General features: G+C 43.2%; 3 protein-coding genes across 6 annotated transcripts; 2 read left to right on the forward strand and 1 right to left on the reverse strand.

Moving 5' to 3' along the window:
• Positions 1-3083: 3083 nt before the first annotated feature.
• On the forward strand, positions 3084-15892 carry LRR1 (leucine rich repeat protein 1). Of its 4 annotated transcripts, none has more exons than XM_007105721.4 (4): positions 3084-3847; positions 7548-7649; positions 9533-10254; positions 14864-15890. In XM_007105721.4, exons 1-4 carry the CDS (start codon positions 3635-3637, stop codon positions 15102-15104), a joined length of 1278 nt encoding a protein of 425 aa, XP_007105783.1. In that variant the 5' UTR covers positions 3084-3634; the 3' UTR covers positions 15105-15890. The 4 variants fall into 4 exon arrangements, with proteins under 4 accessions (XP_007105783.1, XP_007105784.1, XP_007105785.1 ...); XM_007105722.4 differs by having other exon boundaries at positions 7551-7649; positions 14864-15888; XM_007105723.3 differs by lacking the exon at positions 9533-10254 and having other exon boundaries at positions 7551-7649; positions 14864-15022.
• A 1236-nt stretch (positions 15893-17128) lies between these two features.
• Positions 17129-18439, reverse strand: RPL36AL (ribosomal protein L36a like). Its single transcript, XM_007105719.4, has 2 exons — positions 18336-18439; positions 17129-17584 (listed from the first exon to the last, which is right to left on the reverse strand). The coding sequence occupies exon 2, from the start codon at positions 17551-17553 to the stop codon at positions 17233-17235; it is 321 nt and encodes a 106-aa protein (XP_007105781.1). The 5' UTR covers positions 17554-17584; positions 18336-18439; the 3' UTR covers positions 17129-17232.
• Positions 18440-18455: 16 nt separating this feature from the next.
• MGAT2 (alpha-1,6-mannosyl-glycoprotein 2-beta-N-acetylglucosaminyltransferase) lies at positions 18456-20365 on the forward strand. The gene has a single exon (XM_007105718.3). It carries the CDS (start codon positions 19022-19024, stop codon positions 20360-20362), a length of 1341 nt encoding a protein of 446 aa, XP_007105780.1. The 5' UTR covers positions 18456-19021; the 3' UTR covers positions 20363-20365.
• The last annotated feature ends 1342 nt before the right edge of the window (positions 20366-21707 follow it).

Below are 21707 nucleotides of genomic sequence, written 5' to 3' on the forward strand. Positions count from 1 at the left end.
GTGGGGAGGGGAGAAGACCACCTTCTTCCTCACTTTTTGGTAGATGTCAAGGTGATAGGGACAGGGTAAAGGAACAAAGTAGGTAATTAAATAGTTAATCCCACTAGGGGATTGTAAGTAGATAAAAAAGTATTGGAGACCCCTGTAAGTTAATGACTACTCAAGAAAGCAGGTTTGCTTAACCACAAAAGCAAGCTGGCTTGCTTAGCAATAAAAGCATGCAACAGAAGCATGAGACATGCCCCCAAACAATAAAACAATGGTGGTATGAGACCCACATCCTGTCCAGTGAGCTCAGTAAGTTATTGATTCCTAGGACATGCTCCTCTGGGCACATTAAAAACAAAAATAAAAAGAAAGGGTGACAGGGCTTCCCTGGTGGCGCAGTGGTTGAGAGTCTGCCTGCTGATGCAGGGGACACAGGTTCGTGCCCTGGTCTGGGAAGATCCCACATGCCGCGGAGCAGCTGGGCCCGTGAGCCACGGCCGCTGAGCCTGCACGTCCGGAGCCCGCGCTCCGCAACGGGAGAGGCCACAACAGTGAGAGGCCCGCGTACCGCCAAAAAAAAAAAAAAGGGTGACATTATACTGAAACCTGAAATGATTTAACCATTTTTAGCATATGTTACTGCCTGTTTGCTTATTTCCATTGTGCCATGACAGTCCTGGCTTGACCATGTAGGGACAAGAAAGGTCCCCCAGCCGACATGGAGGAGGAACTGATGATGAAAGTGTGACGTCTACTCAGGAATGAGGAAGATGGTGGTCTTCCCCACCCCCAACTTTTCCTTTGATTATAAAACCATAGCCCACTAAGTTCTCGGGGTGCAGCAACCTCTCTCCCTCCTGCTTATAAGCCTCACAAGCATCCTATTCTAATAAATCACTTCTTATCTATCACTTTGCCTCTCTCTGAATTCTTTCTTCCATGAGACAAAGAACTGGAGCTCCTTGGAGCCCCCTAGCGGTTTTGAAGGCTTACATTGTAAGTTCCTCCTTTGACCCTATACAGTCTAATTGGGATGGTCATGGAACGATTTAAGTCAAATATATATTAGCAAAAGGGTGGTAACGCATACTAAAATACGGTCATTCATCTCAGGTTTTGGTATAATGTCCCCTTTCACCTAGTTTCTTTCCCCTTTCACCTATATTCCTGTCTTGGCTACATGCAGAAATGCAACCCTTTAAGGACCACTAACTCCCTGACTTCATGTGACAAGATTCAGACTCCATATCTATCGTCTTGTGTTTTAACTATCAGGGTTTGTGGCTTGAGCGTGCCTGGTACTTGCATGCTTCTGGTCTTCCTTCAAGTTAAGAGTAGATTGTTGCTAGATAACTGGATTCTTTTCTTGAGTGATCATTAGCTTACAACAGTCTCCCAAACGCCCTTAAAATTTCCCTTCTGTCTTTAATCCCCTGGTGAGATTTCTAAACTAATTATCCTACTCTATCCCTATCAAAAGCAGCACTATAAAGGTCTAATTCTTAGGTGTATATTTGTTGACTATATAGCTTTATTTAGTTTTTTAAAAATTTATTTATTTATTTATTTATGTCTGCATTGGGTCTTTGTTGCTGTGCATGGGCTTTCTCCAGGTGCAACGAGTGGGGGCTACTCTTCGTTGCAGTGCGCAGGCTTCTCATTACGGTGGCTTCTCTTGCTGCAGAGCACGGACTCTAGGTGTGTGGGCTTCAGTAGTTGTGGCGTGCAGGCTCTAGAGCACAGGTTCAGTATTTGTGGCACACGGGTTCAGCAGCTCCTCGGCATGTGGGATCTTCCCTGACCAGGGTTCGAACCCCGTGTCCCCTGCATGGTCAGGCGGATTCTAAACCTCTGCGCCACCAGGGAAGTCCCAGCTTTATTTAGTTTAGATGAAATTTACCATTAAAAAAACCAGCTCCAAGATCTGGTCCCAACGTGCTAGGGCAGACAAGTCTACACTGTCCATAGATTGTGACCTCTCTAAGAGCATGATGACATTTGATTTTACTAGCTTGAACCCAGCTGAGCTACAAACCTGAGTAAAGTTTACTGCGGGCACAAATTCGGGAAGTCAGAGATATTCAATTATCTGTTGAATGCCTGGTATACACAGAAACCTGGAGAAATAAAAGAAATGAAAAGTAATTTTAGGGAATTCCCTGGCGGTCCAGTGGTTAGGACTCAGGTGCTCTCACTGCCAGGGGCAGGGGTTTGATCCCTGGTCGGGGAATTCCCATAAGCCATGCAGCGTGGCCAAAAAATAAATAAATAAAATAAAATTACAACAGTTTGTCCAACATTTAAAATGTTCCCAGCTCCCAACTTTTTCTACAGGTTCGGAGGTATATTTTAACATACTTGTTTACGTAGGTGTTTTTTTATTTTCATCTATGTTATTACCCACTCAAAGAACAAAAAATAGGTAATTCCTATAAAGTCCAATTTCTTTGAAAATTCTAGGGTGTCGTTTTAGTTTAATCCTTTTTCTCTCTAGCCATAAGATTAACTGCTGGTAAATGCTGAGTAGTGCTTTCATGCTCTACAAGCAAGAATACTAAATAGGAAAAAAAGTAATTTTTTATTACCTTATCACCACTTTCCATGAACCAACTTTGTTTTTCAGAAGATAATCAACGGATAACCCTCTAGGTTCAAACTGTTGTACACAGAGACGCTCATTCAAGAATAAATCATTATATTGTCACAGCTGAATTGAAAGGTATTTTTGGACGCCATTTCACACTTGTGAAAGTACATCTTAGACAAAATGGAATATTTAATACAAATCTGGGACCAGCGAGAGGCGAGCACGCAAAATTTAAGTGGGCGAGACTACTACGACCCTAAGTGTGAGCGCCTCCCTCGCCCCACCCAGGGCCTGGCCCTTCTTTAATAAATGGAATAAGGAGTGCGAAGGGTATGCGTCTGGGGTCTGGACGGTCTTTCCAAGCCTTAGATGCAGTTAAGCCAGCCACTCCATCCAACCCACTAGCGGTTGCAAACTGGGAATGTGTTCAACAGGAACTGCCAAGTCAAATATTGTCATATCAAGTTCCCTTCTGACGTGGCAGGTGTCGCCTCCGGGGCACCGAAAACAAAACAAGACACCAGCCCATCAGCGCCGGGAAATGTCGCGCCCCAACTGGCACTAGGCGACTCGCAAAGGGCCGAAGGTATGTAGGCAAAAAGTCTTCCCCGGTAACAGAGGAGCTGATGCCTTTCCTTGGGAAACTCAAAGACCCCACGCGTGAGTGCAGCACATTAAGGGTCAACAGCGGAAACTAGGACTCGGCCCCAAACTATAATAGCTGCGGCCTTCAGCGCCCGCTCCCGGGGAAGGACGTGGCGCCCCCGCCGATCGCCGGTTTCGGGAGACGCGCGCCGGGTCCTCAGGTGGTCGGTGTCCGCCCTCCGCGGGCCGCAGCCACAGTGCGGACTTGACCCTGCAAGGGAGAGGGGACGCCGTCCGTCCCCGCAGGACACGTGAAGCCGCTGTACAAAGAAACCGGAGACGTCGGCACCACGAGCAGGAAGGCAGATCCCCGGACAGCCGCGTGCTCGAGGACCCCGGCGGCGGCGCGGCGCGGCGGGAAGGGGGAAGTTTCAAAGCCGAGAGGTGGCAGTTGGCTGCTTGACCTCCGGCGAGATGAAGTTGCACTGCGAGGTGGAGGTGATCAGTCGGCACTTGCCGGCCTTGGGGCTGAGGAACCGGGGCAAGGGCGTCCGGGCGGTGTTGAGCCTCTGTCAGCAGGCGCCCAGGACTCAGCCGCGGCCCCAAGCTGGGGGCGAGCGGGGCGGCCGGCACCCCGTCTGCCTGTTCATTTCTACCCTGAAGGACAAGCTCGGGACCCGCTATGAGGTGCGTGAAGCAGGCAGGTCAGGGGTGGCAGCCGGGCGCTCTTGCCCTAAGCTCCCGACTGTTCCCGAGGCTGGACTCCGTCTTAGGGGTTCCTGAGCGCCCGGCCCCCGAACCCCATGACCACCCGGACCCCGGCGTCTCCCTACGGACCCCGAGGAGGAAAGATTTTGAGAGTGCACTTCTTATTTTTCTTGCCCATTTCTGCGACTTTGTATTGACAGCCTTGCTGTTTAGTAGTAGATAGCAGCCCCGCCCCTTTAAAGCCTTGGAAATTTCGGCCTGCCGGATTAAACTATAAACGAAGCATCGGTCCCGTTTGGGGGAACTGTAAAATGACTACACTTTGGTTCAGTAGATTCTGTTTCTCCACAGGCTTTTCGCTAGTTTTGTCTGTTTGTTGGTTTGTTTGTTTTAAGGCTTTGTGGGGTGTTTCTAAGGTCATTAGGCCAGATTAGTACAGTAGTAAAGCAGTAATGCTTGGGTTGCATCTTGATATTTTTATTAAAGTTATTGGTTACTGCATCTCTCTCTCTCTCTCTCTCTCTCTCTTTTTTTTTCTCCTCACATGTTTGATTTCCTAAGTCTTGATTTGTTAGGTCCAAGACTTTTTCGTATCTACCTAGCAGTAGTAAACCCTCCAGAAGAAGTTGAAAGTTGAAGTAGAATTTTTTAAAATAGAATTTTTAAAGCTCAAGTTTTATAAAATCCTTTTACGTTGATTACCAAGCACGTTATTTTGTGAAAATGACTGGAATACCCTTGTGCTTACTATAATAAAATTGAGGGGACAATTCATCACCCACCATTGCATCTGACTTTTGACTGGATTTTATACAATTTCTGGGATTATTTCCCTTACAGTGTTTTACTCCTCAGTGAATACTCATAGTTGAGGAAAGGAGTTATTGCTGTTTCATTCAGAGCCACGTAAATGTTTTGGTTTCTTATTTATTTAATTTATTTATGGCGGCATTGGGTCTTTTGTTGCTGCGCACGGGCTTTCTCTAGTTGCGGCGAGCGGGGGCTACTCCTCGCTGCGGTGCCTGGGCCTCCCATTGCTGTGGCTTCTCCTGTTGCAGAGCGCGGCCTCTAGGCGCACAGGCTCAGCAGTAGCGGCACACGGGCTAGCCGCTCCGCAGCATGTGGGATCTTCCCGGACCAGGGCACGAACCCGTGTCCCCTGCATTGGCAGGCGGACTCCCAACCACTGCACCACCAGGGAAGTCCCCACGTAAATGTTTGATGTGAGTAGTTGAAAGTCTAAATAATTCCCCGCTTTCCATGGAATCAATTCATATAATTTTTCGAATTAAAAGGACTTTAGAAATCACCCAAATTTTAAAGGTTAGAAAACTGTTAGGTGACAAAAGCAAACTCATAACCAGAATTGGGTCTCCCTTTTCTCCCTGTTGTCTTCCCCTAAAACCTATCTTTTCATGCCCAGCTTAGGTACTGCCTATTTTCAGAGTCTGTTGTGATCTCTCCTTTAAAACTTTTACTGCACTAATAGTCAGTAGCTGACTTAACCAAAATTTTATTGTAAACTGCTAGTTGAAAACTTACTGTGTGCAGGGTGCAGTGCTAGATACTGTGGGAAATAAACCTGATTTAGTCACTGTTTTTCCAAGACTAGAAAGGGAGAAACAGAAACTGCCACTTACAAAGGTGGGCTATGATAAGTGCTGTAATAAAGGTAGAAGCAGAGCAGTATAATATCAAAAATGAGATCAATTCTGATTAAAGGTCTTGAGAAAGTTTTGTAGAAGAGGTGGTGCCACAGCGTTTGGAACATAGTAGGTGTCAAGTAAACATTTATTGGTTGAATTAAGGTGGTTTTGTCCTGGGCCTTGAAGAGTAGTTATTAGTGCTCAGTATGGAAGTATCTTGGGGCTCTTTCTTACAACCCTCTACTCTTCTGTCCTGACTTCAGCTGTCATCCATTTCACTGATTTCCAAATATGTTCTTTAGCTAGTGCTCTCCGTTAACTTCCAACTTGAGCCAGCTACCTACTGGAAATCTTCACTTGGATGTGTAGCAGTATTTCAAACTCAAAATATCCCCAGATTAATTTTCCTTGCCACCCCTAACCCTGCTTTTCTGACAGTCTTCTGCAACCCTTTAAGTAGTATTCTGCCCCACCCAGGCACCTTAAAGCCTTTCCCTCCCCACATCCAATATATTATTGAATTCTTTCAATTCTGCTTCCTAGGTAGCTTTCATATCTTCATACCTCCTTCCATCCCAGCTGTAATCTAAATCACCGTTGTCCCTTTCCTGGTGAGTTTCTTAAAGGATCTCCCTACTTCTACCGTTGTCTTTTTCCATCCCATTCTCCCCGTCCCAAAGTTCATTCTTACGCTGTAGTTAAAGGAAACTTTTCCAAATGTAGACCTAATCATGTTCCTATCTTTAAGTCAGTCAGTGGATATCACTGTTCCTAGGATAAAATCCAAACTTCTTAATATGGTTTACAAAATCTTTCACCATCTAATCTCTGTTTACCTCTCCAGGCTCACCTGCCTCTTTTCACTGGATCTTTCAGGCATACTGAAGGTCTTTGAGCTCCTCACAGCTACCAAGCTCTCTTACCTTCAAGGCTTTGAACACATTGTTCCATCTTCTTGGTATGCTACCCCCTGTGTCTTCCCCCAGTATCTTCAGTTGCCGAACATCTCTTAATCCTTCGTTCTTATCTTTAAGGTCACTTTCATACCCCTTTGCTAATAACGTCTTACAGCAGCCTGTACTTCCCTTCTTTTAATATTTGTTATGCTTGTAATTACTTGTTTAATAACTGTCTCTTATGACATTGCCAACTTGATTAGTGTAATTACCATGCTGGTCTTATTTACCACTGTTTGTCCCAAGCCCCCTGTCATAGCACCTGGTACATAGTGGCTTCTCAATAAATAGTTGTTGCATTGAAGTCTGAAGCAGAAGCAACATTAGTCATTAAAAATTTTTGAGCAGCTATTATGTGTCAGTCACTTTTCTGGCTCCAGGGAAATAAAGGTGAACAAAGGAGACAAGGTTCCTGCTTTCACTGAGTTTATATCTGGTGGGAGGCATGCCCACCCCAGACTAATGGGCTGAAGTTAAGAAGGCAAGTAACTGCTATTGGCAATGGGAGAAAAGAAGCATTCTCCTCAAACACAGGGGTTTCTGTTTTCGAAGAAGAAAGAGTTACTGGACAGGTAGAACAATTACGTCTTTTTTTTTTGGCTGCATCGGGTCTTCGTTGCGGTGTGCAGGCTTCTCATTGCGGTGGCTTCTCTTGTTGCGGAGCACGGGCTTTAGGCGCGCGGGCTTCAGTAGTTGTGGCTCTCGAGCTCCAGTAGTTGTGGCTCGCGGGCTCTAGAGCGCAGGCTCAGTAGTTGTGGCGCACGGGCTTAGTTGCTTCACGGCATGTGGGATCTTCCAGGACCAGGGCTCAAACCCGTGTCCCCTGCATTGGCAGGCGGATTCTTAACCACTGCGCCACCAAGGAAGGCCCAGAACAATTATATCTTAACAGAAGCTAGATAAGGAGTGTAAATACCCCAAAAACCAACCAAACAAAAACCTTTAAATCTTAAAACCATAGAACACACAGACTTAAGGACTAAAGGCCAAACCAAACCTGGCAAAGTGACTGGCACATTCTAGTAATAAATATTGAATAACAGTACCTGGTTTTGGTTTTTTCCCATTGGTTTTAAGCAGCTAAAGGAGAACATTGAGCAGTTCTTCACCAAATTTGTGGATGAGGGGAAAGCCACTGTTCGGTTAAAGGAGCCTCCTGTGGATATCTGTCTAAGAAAGGTATGGTATTAAAAATGTTAATGCGTAGATTGGTTGACTGTAAAGAGAATAGAGGCTCTTTTAGGATCCTGATACCCACATAGCTGAACAGAGACAGTCACCTGCTGGTATGTTTGAAGAAGTGACGGCAGTTTCCCTGGCATGCAGGTATGGCCTCTAAAAGGGCAGAGTCAGTCTCAGAAAAGTTGCCCAGGATGGGAAGGAAAACTGGGTTTGCTTCTGTGCCCAAGATGGAGCCTCAGGGTGTTCTTAGAACTCTGTAAGGCAGGTGGCACAGGTCTACATTTTGCCAGCTGAATCACAGGTGATGAATCTAAATTTGGTGTTAAAAAAAAAGAATGAAATACAATTAGAAACACTCCAGGGGGTATTTTACTCACTATAATCACTTTTTAAAATACATAAACCATTAGAATAAAAAACTGTTTTCTTCTTTGCCTTATCTCACTTTTTCCTTTTCCCCCTTCCCAGAGGGTAGGAACAGTGATTTGTTCAACCTTGCAGTATCCTTAACCCCAAGCCACATGCTTTGTAAACATTAAAAGTTTAATAACTGTTTAAGGTATTTGTATTGAATGGAGGTGTTTTGTCCTACCTCCTCCTGTTCTTCTGGTTTTTCATTTTCTCTTGATATTCAGCCTATCTTTCCACTAACTCCTTCTACCTAAAAACAAGCTGAGAGGTCTTACCAATTAAGAAAGTAGAATAGACAAATTTCTGGAAAATCAAGGCTAAATCTATTGGCTCCACTTTCTTGCTATCTCTTTTGACCTCTGCTTTCACTGGTTACTCACAAAACACTGCCTCAGAGATCAGTGATCTCCTTCCTATTTGCCAATCACATTGCCATTATTTCTTATCCTTTCTGAGCTCTGTAGAACTTGACACTGATGACCACTCTGGACCTACTTGCTGGACTACTTCACCCAGGTCACCAGACTTTCCTCACTCCACTTCACTGTGTATACTGCTGCCAAATAGCTCTTGTTATGTAATTCCCAACTCAAAATTCTTCAGTGATTTCCCACAGCCTGATCATTCTATCCTCCTTACCTTGGCATCAAGCTCATCTGTAATCTATCCCTGTACTATATTTCTCCTCTTTTACTGCTCTACAAAGCTCCTACATTCCAACCAAATAGGATCATATACTTAGTTTCCCAAACTTGCTGAAAGTTCTCTAGTCCTTCACATATAAACTTTACGAAACTTCTAAAGTATCCTGCAAGTATTAGTTTTTTTAATTGATGACTTAGTTCACATACCACTTTATTAGTGACTTCTATGTCCAGCTGGAAGCAGTCTCTTGCTTTTGGTGTTTTCTAGTACTTTTGGCATTGAGTGCTATTTGGCCTTGCTTTTGACAGGGCCATTGCTTTTCACAATTCCTAGTGTTTGTGAATAACCCCCCCTAGGTGTTTTGCAGTGCACCGCACTACCTCATTCTATCTCAGAGGCACTGGAGATTTGGGTCAGTTCATCTTTTCTTTCTTTTTTTTTATTTTGGTTACTAAGGTTAAGTATCTTTTTTTTTTTTTTTTTTTTGGATTATAGTTGATGGGTCAGTTCATCTTAAACCCAAATCTTAAGTGGAATCTTTTCATGCTTTCATGTTTTATTTTATACTCTTATGGTTCCCCCTGTGAACAGTTTTATTTAGTATATGTCTCTCAATATAATTTTTTCAAAAACTTTTAAAGTTTTTTGTATCTGTATTGAAATTTAGTGAAAATAGAGTCCTAAAAAAATTGGTACAGCCATTTTCAATAAATGATTGCATGATTTGCATATATAACTTTACAGACTTTGTTTAGGATGGATTAGCATGGATGCATTATCTAAAATGGAATTTATAATTGTATAACTTATTTTTATGTATTCAGGCCAATTCCAGCAGTCTAAAGGGTTTCCTTTCAGCTGTGAGACTGGCTCACAGAGGCTGTGATGTTGAGGCACCACTTTTAACCCTCACACCAGTGAAGACTTCAGAATTTGAAAAATTTAAAACTAAAATGGTTATCACATCCAAAAAGGACTATCCTCTAAGCAAGAACTTCCCCTATTCTCTGGAACATCTTCAGACTTCTTATTGTGGGCTTGTCCGGGTTGATATGCGTATGCTTTCCTTAAAAAACCTTAGAAAATTAGACTTGAGTCACAACCATATAAAAAAGCTTCCAGCTACAATTGGAGACCTCATCCACCTTCAAGAACTTAACCTGAATGATAATCATTTGGAGTCATTTAGTGTAGCCTTGTGTCAGTCTACACTCCAGAAGTCACTTCGGAGTTTGGATCTCAGCAAGAACAAAATTAAGGCACTCCCTGTGCAGTTTTGCCAGCTCCAAGAACTTACAGATTTAAAACTTGATGATAATGAATTGATTCGACTTCCTTTCAAAATGGGACAACTGACAAACCTGCGTTTTTTGTCAGCGGCTCGAAATAAGCTTCCGTTTTTGCCTAGTGAATTTAAAAATTTATCCCTTGAGTACGTGGATCTTTTTGGAAATATTTTTGAACAACCAAAAGTCCTTCCAGTTATAAAGCTGCAAATGCCATTAACTTTATTGGAATCTTCTGCGCGAACCGTACTATATAATAGGTAAGCCTTTGATAGCATCCTGGTATTCTCATCATCCTCAGAGTAACAAAGTCTTTAACATAGCTTATGATGCTGTGCACAATGACGCTTTGCTCCAGTGGCCGTCTTGCTGTTCCTTACCTCTGCTTAGAATGCTTTTCCTCCAGAAAGTCTCATAGCTTACTTTCTCACTTCAGTTCTCTGCGCCCGTGGCACCCCGGAAAGGTCTTTCCTGACTACTCTATCTAAAGTTTTATCCCCCACCCCCTTACATTGCTTGATTTTTTTGTCATAGGATTTATTACCTGGAATGGAATGATATATTTTTTTTTAACATTTGTTTGTTTTCTATCAGATATTCTCACTAGAATGTAAGATCTATGAGGGCATGGACTGTGCCTTATTCTCCACTATTTCCCTTGGGTCTAAAATGTGATATCTATCCCCCATACCTGCATTAGTTAGGGAATGAATGAATGAAGAATGAGTGAGTGAGTGAATGAATCAATGAATGACATTGTTTCTCAGAGTCTGGTTCCTTGACCAGCAGCATCAGCATCACCTAGGAATTTGTTAGAGGTGCAAGTTCTTGAGCTTCACCCCAGACCTGCTGAATCAGAAATTCTGAGGGTGGGGTCCGGCTATCTGTGTTTTAACAAGTCCTCCAGGTATCTCTGATACAGTCTAAAAGTTTGAGAACTCCAATCTGGCATAGTGGTAAAGTGTGGTCTTTGGAGTCAGACTTAGGTGTGATTCCTGGCTTCACCCCTTAATGTGGCTTTAGCAAGTTATTTAACCTCTTTGATTGAATCCCATCTGTGAAGCAGGAACAATAATACCCACTTTACAGAGTTGTGAAGATAAATGATCTAATGTAATGGCAAAGCATTTGGCATATAGGAGGACTCAATAGCTCCTGGTTCTCTTCTTGTCTTTGAACACTAACTGCAGTTGGTCATGAGACACCAAACTCCAGTTATTCATTTTATTCAGGCTTCTTTCATATAGGAGTGGAAGCTAAGATGTGAACCAAATTACTATTGAGTGCCTATAAAATGGTAGGGACACCATATTTTGAAGAAGAGATTCTTAACTTTTTTTTAGTGGGGAGAGACTCTTAAAAAAAGAAATGACAAAAGTTATGGGCCTGGAAAAATACACACATGAATAAACAGACTTTTGCCTACAACTTTATATTGCTCATAGAACCCACTGAAACCCAAGCCAGTCTTTCCTCTTCGCCATCCCTAGCTTAAGAGCTCTTATCCTAAAGCAGTGGTTCTCAAATTTTACTTCACATTTAGAATCACCTGAGGAGCTTCAAAAAATTCTGATGGTTAGTCCCCACCCCAGACTTATTAAATCAGAATGTTTGGGCGGGGACTTCCCTGGTGGCGCAGTGGTTAAGAATCCGCTTGCCAATGCAGGGGACATGGGTTAGATCCCTGCCCCGGGAAGGTCCCACATGCCGTGGAGCAACTAAGCCTGTGCACCACAACTACTGAGCCTGCACTCTAGAGCCCGGGAGCCACAACTACTGAGCTCGCGTGCTGCAGCTACTGAAGCCCGGGCGCCCTAGAGCCTGTGCTCCGCAGCAAGAGAAGCCCGCGCACCGCCACGAAGAGTAGCCCTCGCTCACCACAACTAGAGAAAGCCCGTGCGCAGCAACGAAGACCCAACTCAGCCGAAAATAAATAAATAAATAATAAATAAATTTGAGGAAGAAAAAAGGATGGGAGTAGGACCCAGTATTTTTTTAATTCCCTAGGTATTCTAATGTATGGCCAGCTAGGATTAAGAACCGCTGCTTGCTTCTCAAACTTTAAGTGCATTCACATCACCTCGGAGTCTTGTTTAGCAGATTCTGTTTTAGAGGTCTGCGGTAGAGATCTGCTTTTTAAGCCCACATTCCAGGCGAGTCTGCTAGTCCATGAACTACACTTTGAATACGAAGGCTCTAAAAGTAACTAAGGGCTCATTATTGTTTTAAGGAAGTGATCCTCAGAAGTTGAGAGTGCATCACAATCATGCTTATTGTAACACAGTACTTACTAAAGCAGATTGCTGGTCTCCACCCTCAGAGATTCTTACTCAGTAAATTTGGAGTGGGGATGAAACTGCATCTATAACAAGTTCCAAGAGAATGTTGATGCTGCTGGTCAGGGGACCACACTTTGAGAACCACTGGTTTAAGGCATTGACTCTTAACTAGGAGTTGAGAATTACCTATTAAATGACAATACATGTAAGTACCTAGAACACTGCCTTGTTTATAATAGGTCCCAATAAATACTTATTGGATGTATAAATACAAGTAATTTGCTTCTCTGGCAATTAAAAACCAATGTTGTTATCATTAGTTGTGGAGGAGTTCCTAAATAATATAGATGAGAAATATATATCTAGATTTTCTGGTAATATAGGTCCTAGATTCTACCTCAGACCAAATAGTTCAGAATCTCCAGAGATGGACCCCTATTGTATGTCATATATTTTTTAAAATCTCCAGAAGTGATACTGATGATTCAGGTTAAGACCACTGATTTGTGAGAAATCTAAATGGTGTCTTTTGGAAATGTACTGCTCCCAAGTTTCTTGTTCTATGCTTTCTCTGAGACTTACATGTGAAAAAAATAATATATTGTACTTATTCAAATTTGAAAATTATGTCCAAATGAGAAATACTATAAATGGTTACTGATGATTTGAAAAGATCATAACAGATTGGCTAAGATGACTCTAATCTTTACTAAAGTATAATTTTGCATGTTTTGACTCCCTTGTTTTAAAAAGAATATAGATCCAAAGCCATGAGAACAGCATCTGTTATCTAGCTATTGATAAATTGCCCTCCTGGGACTTCCCTGGAGGCACAGTGGTTAAGAATCCGCCTGCCAACGCAGGGGACACGGGTTCAATCCCTGGTCCGGGAAGATCCCACGTGCCGCGGAGCAGCTAAACCCGTGCGCCACAACTACTGAGCCTGCACTCTAGAGCCTGCGAGCCACAATTACTGAAGCCCGCACGCCTAGAGCCCACACACCAAGAGAAGCCACTGCAATGAGAAGCCCGCGCACCGCAACAAATAGTAGCCCCTACTCATCTCAACTAGAGAAAGCCCTCGTGCAGCAACAAAGACCCAATGCAGCCAAAAATAAATAAATTTATTAAAAAAAAATTGTCGTAACTACTGGTTATAAACATAAAGTTATAGTCTATTAGAAAAATATGTGGTAACTTAAATTATGTTGGATAGAAAGTACAGTTTTTAACTGTTTCTTTAGACTATAACCAATAGCCTGGAATGTAAACATGTGGTTTTTTAAAAAATTGTTACTTACAGAAGTAATAAATTTGTACATGTGAAAAAATTAAAAATTGCAAACAAGGCCAATACCAAATCCCTTAGGAAAAGTAGGCCACTATTTTTGATTTGATGTGTATCTTTTCAGACTTTTCTAATAGGGTTTTAAACTCCAGTTTAAATTATAATAGTAGGCTTTATTTATTTGTTGAAAAAGATCTGAACACCTATTATGTGCCAGCCTAGGTACTAGAGAAACAACAAAGAGCAGTGTGGGGGAGACGCAAAGTGACGGCGGTATGGTTGTGTTTAGGGTGGAGTAGCGAGCTGGAGCTGGGCGGTGGGCAGGCAACCTCAAGAGACTGTCTCTTAGTGTCTTGTAGATGAGGGTTTTGAGTTTGACTTGATTTGATTTTTTTTTTTGACTTAGTTGGATTTTAATTGTATTGGGCACCATTGAAATTTTAAGCAAGAGGGTGAATGACTTAATTTAAGCAAGGTTAAATTGCTTACTTGGCTACTAAAGTAAAACTAATGTCCCAAACAACATGTGTTTTAAATTTGTTTCACACAATTTAAAATTCCCTTTTGAACATCTGATGCCTATGAGAGTATATGGATTGATTTATTTATTTTTCAATTAATTAATTTATTTTTGGCTGTGTTGGGTCTTCATTGCGGTGCGCGGGCTTCTCATTGGGATGCCTTCTCGTTGCGGAGCATGGACTCTAGGTGCGTGGGCTTCAGTAGTTGTGGCTCGCGGGCTCAGTAGTTGTGGCGCATGGGCTTAGTTGCTCCGCGGCATGTGGGATCTTCCGACCAGGACTTGAACCCGTGTCGCCTGCATTGGCAGGCAGATTCTTAACCACTGTGCCACCAGGGAAGCCCCTATATGGATTTATTTAAATAAATGTTTCTTCACAGATAGAACTGAGTAATTCTCTCATTACCATTTATAAGAATTGTATGACAGAGCCATAACGTTTAAATTATGTTACACTGGTCATACAGTATAATTATATAAAGGACAGATGGCTCTTTCATTGTATTCAGTGGGTTATGCTATTAAGTGGCGGTGCTAAAAGATACTTTATGGAGTGGTATAGATCCTCTTAGGTTTACAAAATATGTCATATGCTGTTATTTAGTATATTTTCCCCATTTGTACCAGTTAGGAAAATAAAACAATATACTGAGTTAATTAATAGGGTAATTTTATTTTTCCATGGTTATAATTTCAGTGTCCAGTAATTCATGTCCTAATACATGAAGTTTTGAATCTAGTAACACATTAAAAAATATTAAAAAAATTTTTTTTTCCAATAGGATTCCTTATGGCTCTCGTATCATTCCTTTCCATCTTTGCCAAGATTTGGATACTGCAAAAACCTGTGTTTGTGGAAGATTCTGTCTAAGTTGTTTTATTCAAGGAACTACTACCATGAACCTACACTCTGTTGCGCACACTGTGGTCTTAGTAGATGATATGGGTGGTACTGAAGCACCTGTTGTCTCTTACTTCTGTTCTCTAGCCTGTTATGTAAATTCCTGTGATATGTTAAAGTAATAAGTGATACCACAAAAAGAAATTCCATTTAGTTACAGGCCAGTTTGGGACTCTTATTGTTTAAATGTCAAACTGGAGAAAGGGAAGCTTTTCGTGGGTTTTGTATACTTGCTTGAGGGGAAGAATGTGTTAGTGTAACATTTTCAATCATTTGGCTGTAATATCTTAATTTCATTAAAACCTAATTTTATTGTGGTGTTAACTTTCATCAGTTTATTGCACTTGTGTTATTTCAGCCTCGTGTTTCCAGAATGGGTTGTGGGGTTATTTTTTAATGTTAAACAGATACTGATCCCAACCACTCTGGTCATAGAATTTTCTTAACAATTTTCGTCTTGCGTTTCAGTTAAAGAAATTGAATTTCTGGGGACTTCCCTGGTGGTCCAGTGGCTAAGACTCTGTGCTCCCAGTGCAGGGGGCCCAGGTTCAATCCCGGGTCAGGGAACTAGATCCCGTATGCCACAACTAAGACCCAGTGCAGCCAAATAAATAAATATTAAAAAAAAAAAATTGAGTTTCTGTATGCAGAAAATATACTTTGGACTAATATAGTCTGAACTGTAGTGAGAACTTGTTTGGTATGAAACTACATGTAAGTTTTTAAGCACTTTTGTGTTTTTCAGGTATATTATTCTAAATATATATGGAATTTTATATTCACCATACATAAAGTAGGAGTTGCTTTGGACAGACTTAAGCTTTTACAAGTTTTATAATATTAATTCCATAATCTTTGTTGTGATTTCTAAGTTTTTTAGGGCTGGAATGAGGTTTTGGGGTTGGGTGGGAGTAGCAGAAAATTGCTCTGTTTACTAAGTTCTGTATTATATGAGGGTGGTTCTTTTTGTTTTAGTCACTTAATATGTTTAAGTTTTTTAATTAAAAAACTGATAGCAATATATCAGCCACAATATACCAGCTAAAGGATGATTAGGATTTGAACTAGGGCAGAGGATATATAAAAGGAACCAACTTAAAAGAATCTTGGAAAATGGAAGCTGAACTGTTTCATTCTCGTCATTCCCACTGTCTTTCAAATCAGCCTCTCTCCTAGATCACTGCAACAGTGTCAGAACTAGCTTCTGGGAACAAAGGAGGGGAAAGAGAGAAAGTAACTAGAGAAAAATCCTCTGTGAACCTAGATCGGGAATTTCCAGCCCAGGCTTTATACTGCCTTCTAAAGTTAATTCACTTTTGCTCTTTAAAACTAAGAATTCTGTAATTAAGTATCTTAGGATTTTCTGAACTCATAAATTGGTGAGACATTGCCTGAAAATATTATAAAACAACTATATTAAAACATGGTTCTTTAAAAAGTGAAGTTTTGTGGCATAGTTAAAATTTAGTGCATATCTGATTTTTACAGTGGCACAGTTAAAAGTAATTTAGTGCATATCTGATTTTTACATGTTCCTGTAGAAAGACAATTATTTCATCAATAAACGTAGATATAAAAAGTCTGTGTTGGGAATAAGTGCCCATCATGTTATTCCTACACCCTAGCCCTTTGCATTCTTGCTCATCTACAAGCCATCCCCATTGTAAGCATCTTAGCCTAAAATTCATATACAAAAAGCAGGGTCTTTATTTTTGGCTGCATTGGGTCTTTGTTGCTGTGCGCGGCTTTCTCTAGTCGTGGTGCGCGGGCTTCTCATTGGATGGCTTCTCTTGTTGCGGAGCTCGGGCTCTAGGCGTGTGGGCTTCAGTGGCTCGCGGTCTTTAGAGCGCAGGCTCAGTAGTTGTGGCGCACGGGCTTAGTTGCTCCGCAGCATGTGGGATCTTCCCGGACCAGGGCTTGAACCCGTGTCCCCTGCATCGGCAGGTAGATTCTTAACCACTGCGCCACCAGGGAAGCCCACCTTCTTTTTATATAAACACAAGATGCCAATTCTTGTGGAACTAAATTTAAATAATGAATTTAATAAGAGGATGAACCTTAATTCACTTACAAATAATTTACCATTATTTCTTTAATTTCGAGCCAAATTAGGCCTGCGATTTTACTTATATTTTAAAAAATACAAAAGATTTGAGTAAGAATATCACTGTATTTATTCTCATACAGGCAATTTTTCTATAACTTCAACATTTTGCCCTCAAAAATAGAAGAACAAAAGATTCCCAAAGCTTAGAACTGGATCACTTGGCCCTTTCTCTTCTTATCTCCTCCGAGTTCAAAATGCTTGCATCTCTTAATGGCCAGCATCCTCTTGGACCTGCAGTTGGGCTCAACACATTCAAGCCTCAGTACGATCTTCTTTGTGGTTTTAGCCTTCTTCCGGAAAATTGGCTTTGTTTGCCCACCATAGCCACTCTGCTTCCGATCATAGCGCCTCTTTCCCTGGGCATACAGGGAATCTTTGCCCTTCTTATACTGGGTCACTTTGTGAGGCTGATGCTTTCCACACTTCTTACAGAAAGTCCTTCGGGTTTTAGGTACATTGACCATCTTTGCAGTAGAGGTGTCTTCACGATGAAAACTGTTGTAAAATATTTAAAATATGGCAGCAAACGTTAAACATTTGAAAATTCAAGTGTTTTATAAATATTTATAGGAAGATAACATTACATAAGTCAGTAACGTATAATTGCACCAAGTATTCATTTTCCGTATGAGTAAATGCACATATACATGCACAGCTTTTTGGAATCCTTAAATTATTGGAGCATTTATAGAATGAGACACTGAAAAACAGCAAGAGCAGCAGCACAGGGACGCCCAGTACAGTTTCCCCCACAAAGTGGGTTCCTTTGGGGCTTAATTTACCGTGGTTGCCCAACAACTAAAGCGTAGTGGTGTGACACCTAATTTTCTTCGGCAGAGAAAGAAGGCCGAGGCTAGAGTTTATTTTCGCCTCTCCGCGCACCCTCTCCCTCCATGTTCTAGCTCCCGGGCATGCCCGACTCGGGGCGCGGTGTACAGCCACCTCCACGGCCTGCCCCGTCCTTTCTCCGAGGACCGCATCAGCCCGGTTTCACTTTTCCCTCCGAAGCATCGTCATCCTTTCCTCAGCAGCCCTGAAGGCTGACGTGTCCCTAATCAGTGCCTCCCGGCCCAGCAGCCGCCATGCGGGAGCTCCTTTCCGGAAGGGAGAAGCCCGTTTTAGAAATCCACCAACCAAGGCGGCGGGCCTCGCCCTCCCTCTCCTACCAGGGCCCACACGGCCCAGCCCTGGATCCTGAGCACTGGGGACTCCAGCCGGGATCGCCACCGACCCGCACCCCGCATACCTGGAAACCCTGCGTCCACGTTCCTGCTTCGTTCTGCTCACGCCTCACAGGAAAGGGAGGAACGCGCCGGATGTAGGAACTGAGCCTGAGCGACAGCGCTGCGGCCCAATAGGCAGCGGGCGGCGACGGCCGTGCGTCTCCAGACTCGACCGGGAGGCGCCAACCGACGGCCCGAGGGGCGGTGCGGAGGGGTGTGGGGCTGGGGACCGCGACGCTCGGCCGGCCAGTCGCTGGTTGTCAGGACAGTCGCCGCCGGAGTAGGGCGAGGCTGCGTCTCTCGGTCTGGGACGTCCGGGGCCGCGTAAAGATGAGAGCACAGAGGACGCAGGGCCGCTGGAAGCGCAGGTAACGGAGCCGGGGTTCGGTGGGGCCGCGACAGGCTTCTTCCCGGACCAGTGCTGGATGGAGAGGACCGAGGCGACGCCGTGCCGCGGCTCCTAGCGGCGGGGCCGGTGCCCGAGCTGCAGCTGCCAGGCGAGGATGTGTGGAGCCCGGGCGGCGCGGGGGAGCTGAGAGCCTTCGGGCCCCAGGACCCCCGGGGCCCGGGATGAGTTAGCGAGGACAGCCGTGGGGGCCAGTTCCGACTGCTGCAGGCCACGGCCGCCGCCCGCCCGCCCCTTCCGCGCCGGAGCCGCTAGCTCCTTTCCGCGCCCGTCCGCCTGCCTGCGCTCCCGGCGCCGGAGACCATGAGGTTCCGCATCTACAAGCGGAAGGTGCTGATCTTGACGCTTGTGGTGGCCGCTTGCGGCTTCGTCCTCTGGAGCAGCAATGGGCGACAGAGGAAGAACGAGGCCCTCGCCCCGCCGCTGCTGGACGCCGAGTCTGTGCGGGGTGCAGGCGCCCGGGCCGGGGACCATCCCGCCGTGTCCGTGGGCATCCGCCGGGGCTCCAACGAGTCGGCGGCTCCGCTAGTCGCGGCGGCCCCGCACCCCGAGGTGGACAACCTGACGCTGCGGTACCGGTCCTTGGTGTACCAGCTGAACTTTGACCAGACGGTGAGGAATGTAGGTAAGGCCGGCTCCTGGGCCCCCCGAGAGCTGGTGCTGGTTGTCCAGGTGCATAACCGGCCTGAATACCTCAAACTGCTGCTGGACTCACTTCGAAAAGCCCAGGGAATCGACAACGTCTTCGCCATCTTTAGCCATGACTTCTGGTCGACCGAGATTAATCAGCTGATTGCTGGGGTGGATTTCTGTCCAGTTCTGCAGGTGTTCTTTCCTTTTAGTATTCAGTTGTACCCCAACGAGTTTCCGGGCACTGACCCCAGAGATTGCCCCAGAGACGTGGAGAAGAATGCAGCTTTGCAGATGGGATGCATTAATGCTGAATATCCCGACTCCTTCGGCCATTATAGAGAGGCCAAATTCTCCCAAACCAAACACCACTGGTGGTGGAAGCTGCATTTTGTATGGGAGAGGGTCAAAGTCCTTCGAGACCATGCTGGCCTCATACTTTTCCTAGAAGAGGATCACTACTTAGCCCCAGACTTTTACCATGTCTTCAAAAAGATGTGGCAGTTAAAGCAGCAAGAGTGTCCTGAGTGTGATGTTCTCTCCCTGGGGACCTATACTGCCATTCGCAGTTTCTATGGCGTTGCTGACAAGGTAGATGTGAAAACGTGGAAATCCACAGAGCACAATATGGGTCTGGCCTTGACTCGGGATGCGTATCAGAAGCTGATTGAGTGCACAGATACTTTCTGTACTTACGATGATTATAACTGGGACTGGACCCTTCAGTATTTGACTGTATCTTGTCTTCCAAAATTCTGGAAAGTGCTGGTTCCTCAAGTTCCTAGGATTTTTCATGCTGGAGACTGTGGTATGCACCACCAAAAAACCTGTAGACCATCCACCCAGAGTGCCCAAATTGAGTCACTCTTAAATAATAACAAACAGTACCTGTTTCCAGAAACTCTAACTATCAGTGAGAAGTTTATGGCAGCCCTTTCCCCACCTAGGAAAAATGGAGGGTGGGGAGATATTAGGGACCATGAACTCTGTAAAAGTTATAGAAGACTGCAGTAAAAAGTCACAATTACAAAAACAAAAGTAGTGACAGTCTTCTATTTTTGATATTTGTCCAAATAGAATATACAATTGAATAAAAGGGTTTAGGAACTGGTTTCTGCTTTAATACAACAACAAAATTCTTGTAAAAGGTGTCCCAATATAGTAATCTTTTCCTTTTATGTCTGATTAAGATTTAAAACACAAGTTTTCATTTTGAGAATTGGGTTTTAAAGCTCAATGTGTATCTGTTAAAGGTAATCATTATTGTTAATTGATAAGAGAGAAGAGGGGAAATTTTATTTAAATTGCATCTATTAATCTTTTTATCCAGAACTTTGTACACTTTTCCACGTTCAAGACTTCTTTTAAGTACAGCAAAATTTATTTAAAATTGTCATATTAGTAAAAAGTATTACAATGAAATTGTTAAGAGTGTTAATGGAACAAGGTCAGCTTCACTCTTGACACAGTTACTAGGAAGGGATTGCTTCACTGGTTTTATGTCTCGAAAGTTACGTTTGTTAAACACCCTGTCAGAACAGAGTCATTTTCAGTATTAAAGATTCCTGTATTATTGTGTTAAGATTTGCCTGTGCTTTGGAACCTTCATAGAACACACTTTCTTTTGGAATGTATTTGATTGATAAAGTTTAAACACTGTTTTCACCTCAGTGTAGAAATACAGTGGTTTTGTTTTGTTTTTTTTTCTTTTAGTGCTGCCAAAATAAAATACTCATTTTTGCATAAAAAGATTCCTAATCATTTTGCAGAATAAATTTTTACACCAAAATCCAGTAAAGACATTCTACAAGGTTTAAAGTTAGCATTACGTATTATCTGTACATTGTATAACTGAGTTTGAAATAAAGAAAACCCAGCTCTTGACAGTGCATCCCTTTGGAAGAAACTGGCTTTCAGATTAGCCAGGCATAGATAATGAGCAGTAAAAAGCTGCTGTGTAAGTGAAGTACAGCCAGAAATGATACAAAGTTTAGTCCTGCTAAAGTGAAACATGTTCTAGTGCCAGCTTTATTTTAACAGAAATCATACTTTTTAAAAGGACAGACACAGTAACCAATAGGAAGCAGGCTTAAAATTTACTCCATATTTAACATGAAAGTTTCCCTTAACAGTATATAATTGTATTCAACCACAAATATAGACTACTTTCTGTGTAGGTACTGCAATAGTCATTTCAATCTAAGAAAACTGTAGCTAATGGACATTCTCAAAACTATTATTCCATCAAATTAAGATTCCTATTATGGTTGAAAAATGTATATGGTCATCTACAATGAAGCAAATAGTTCTTTTGCTTTATGAGCTACCTTTATACTGCCATCAGCCCTCTGGTTCCAGG

This window comes from Physeter macrocephalus, chromosome 11, assembly GCF_002837175.3.
Source record: "Physeter macrocephalus isolate SW-GA chromosome 11, ASM283717v5, whole genome shotgun sequence".
Classification (NCBI taxonomy): Eukaryota; Metazoa; Chordata; class Mammalia; order Artiodactyla; family Physeteridae; genus Physeter; species Physeter macrocephalus.

Coding starts and splice junctions, on each gene's coding strand:
- MGAT2 (XM_007105718.3), top strand. CDS start 19,022: ATGAGGTTCCGCATCTACAAGCGGAAGGTGCTGATCTTGACGCTTGTG.
- RPL36AL (XM_007105719.4), bottom strand. CDS start 17,553: ATGGTCAATGTACCTAAAACCCGAAGGACTTTCTGTAAGAAGTGTGGA.
- LRR1 (XM_007105721.4), top strand. CDS start 3,635: ATGAAGTTGCACTGCGAGGTGGAGGTGATCAGTCGGCACTTGCCGGCC. Junction 3,848..7,547: donor AGCTCGGGACCCGCTATGAG/GTGCGTGAAGCA, acceptor ATTGGTTTTAAG/CAGCTAAAGGAGAACATTGA. Junction 10,255..14,863: donor CGAACCGTACTATATAATAG/GTAAGCCTTTGA, acceptor TTTTTCCAATAG/GATTCCTTATGGCTCTCGTA.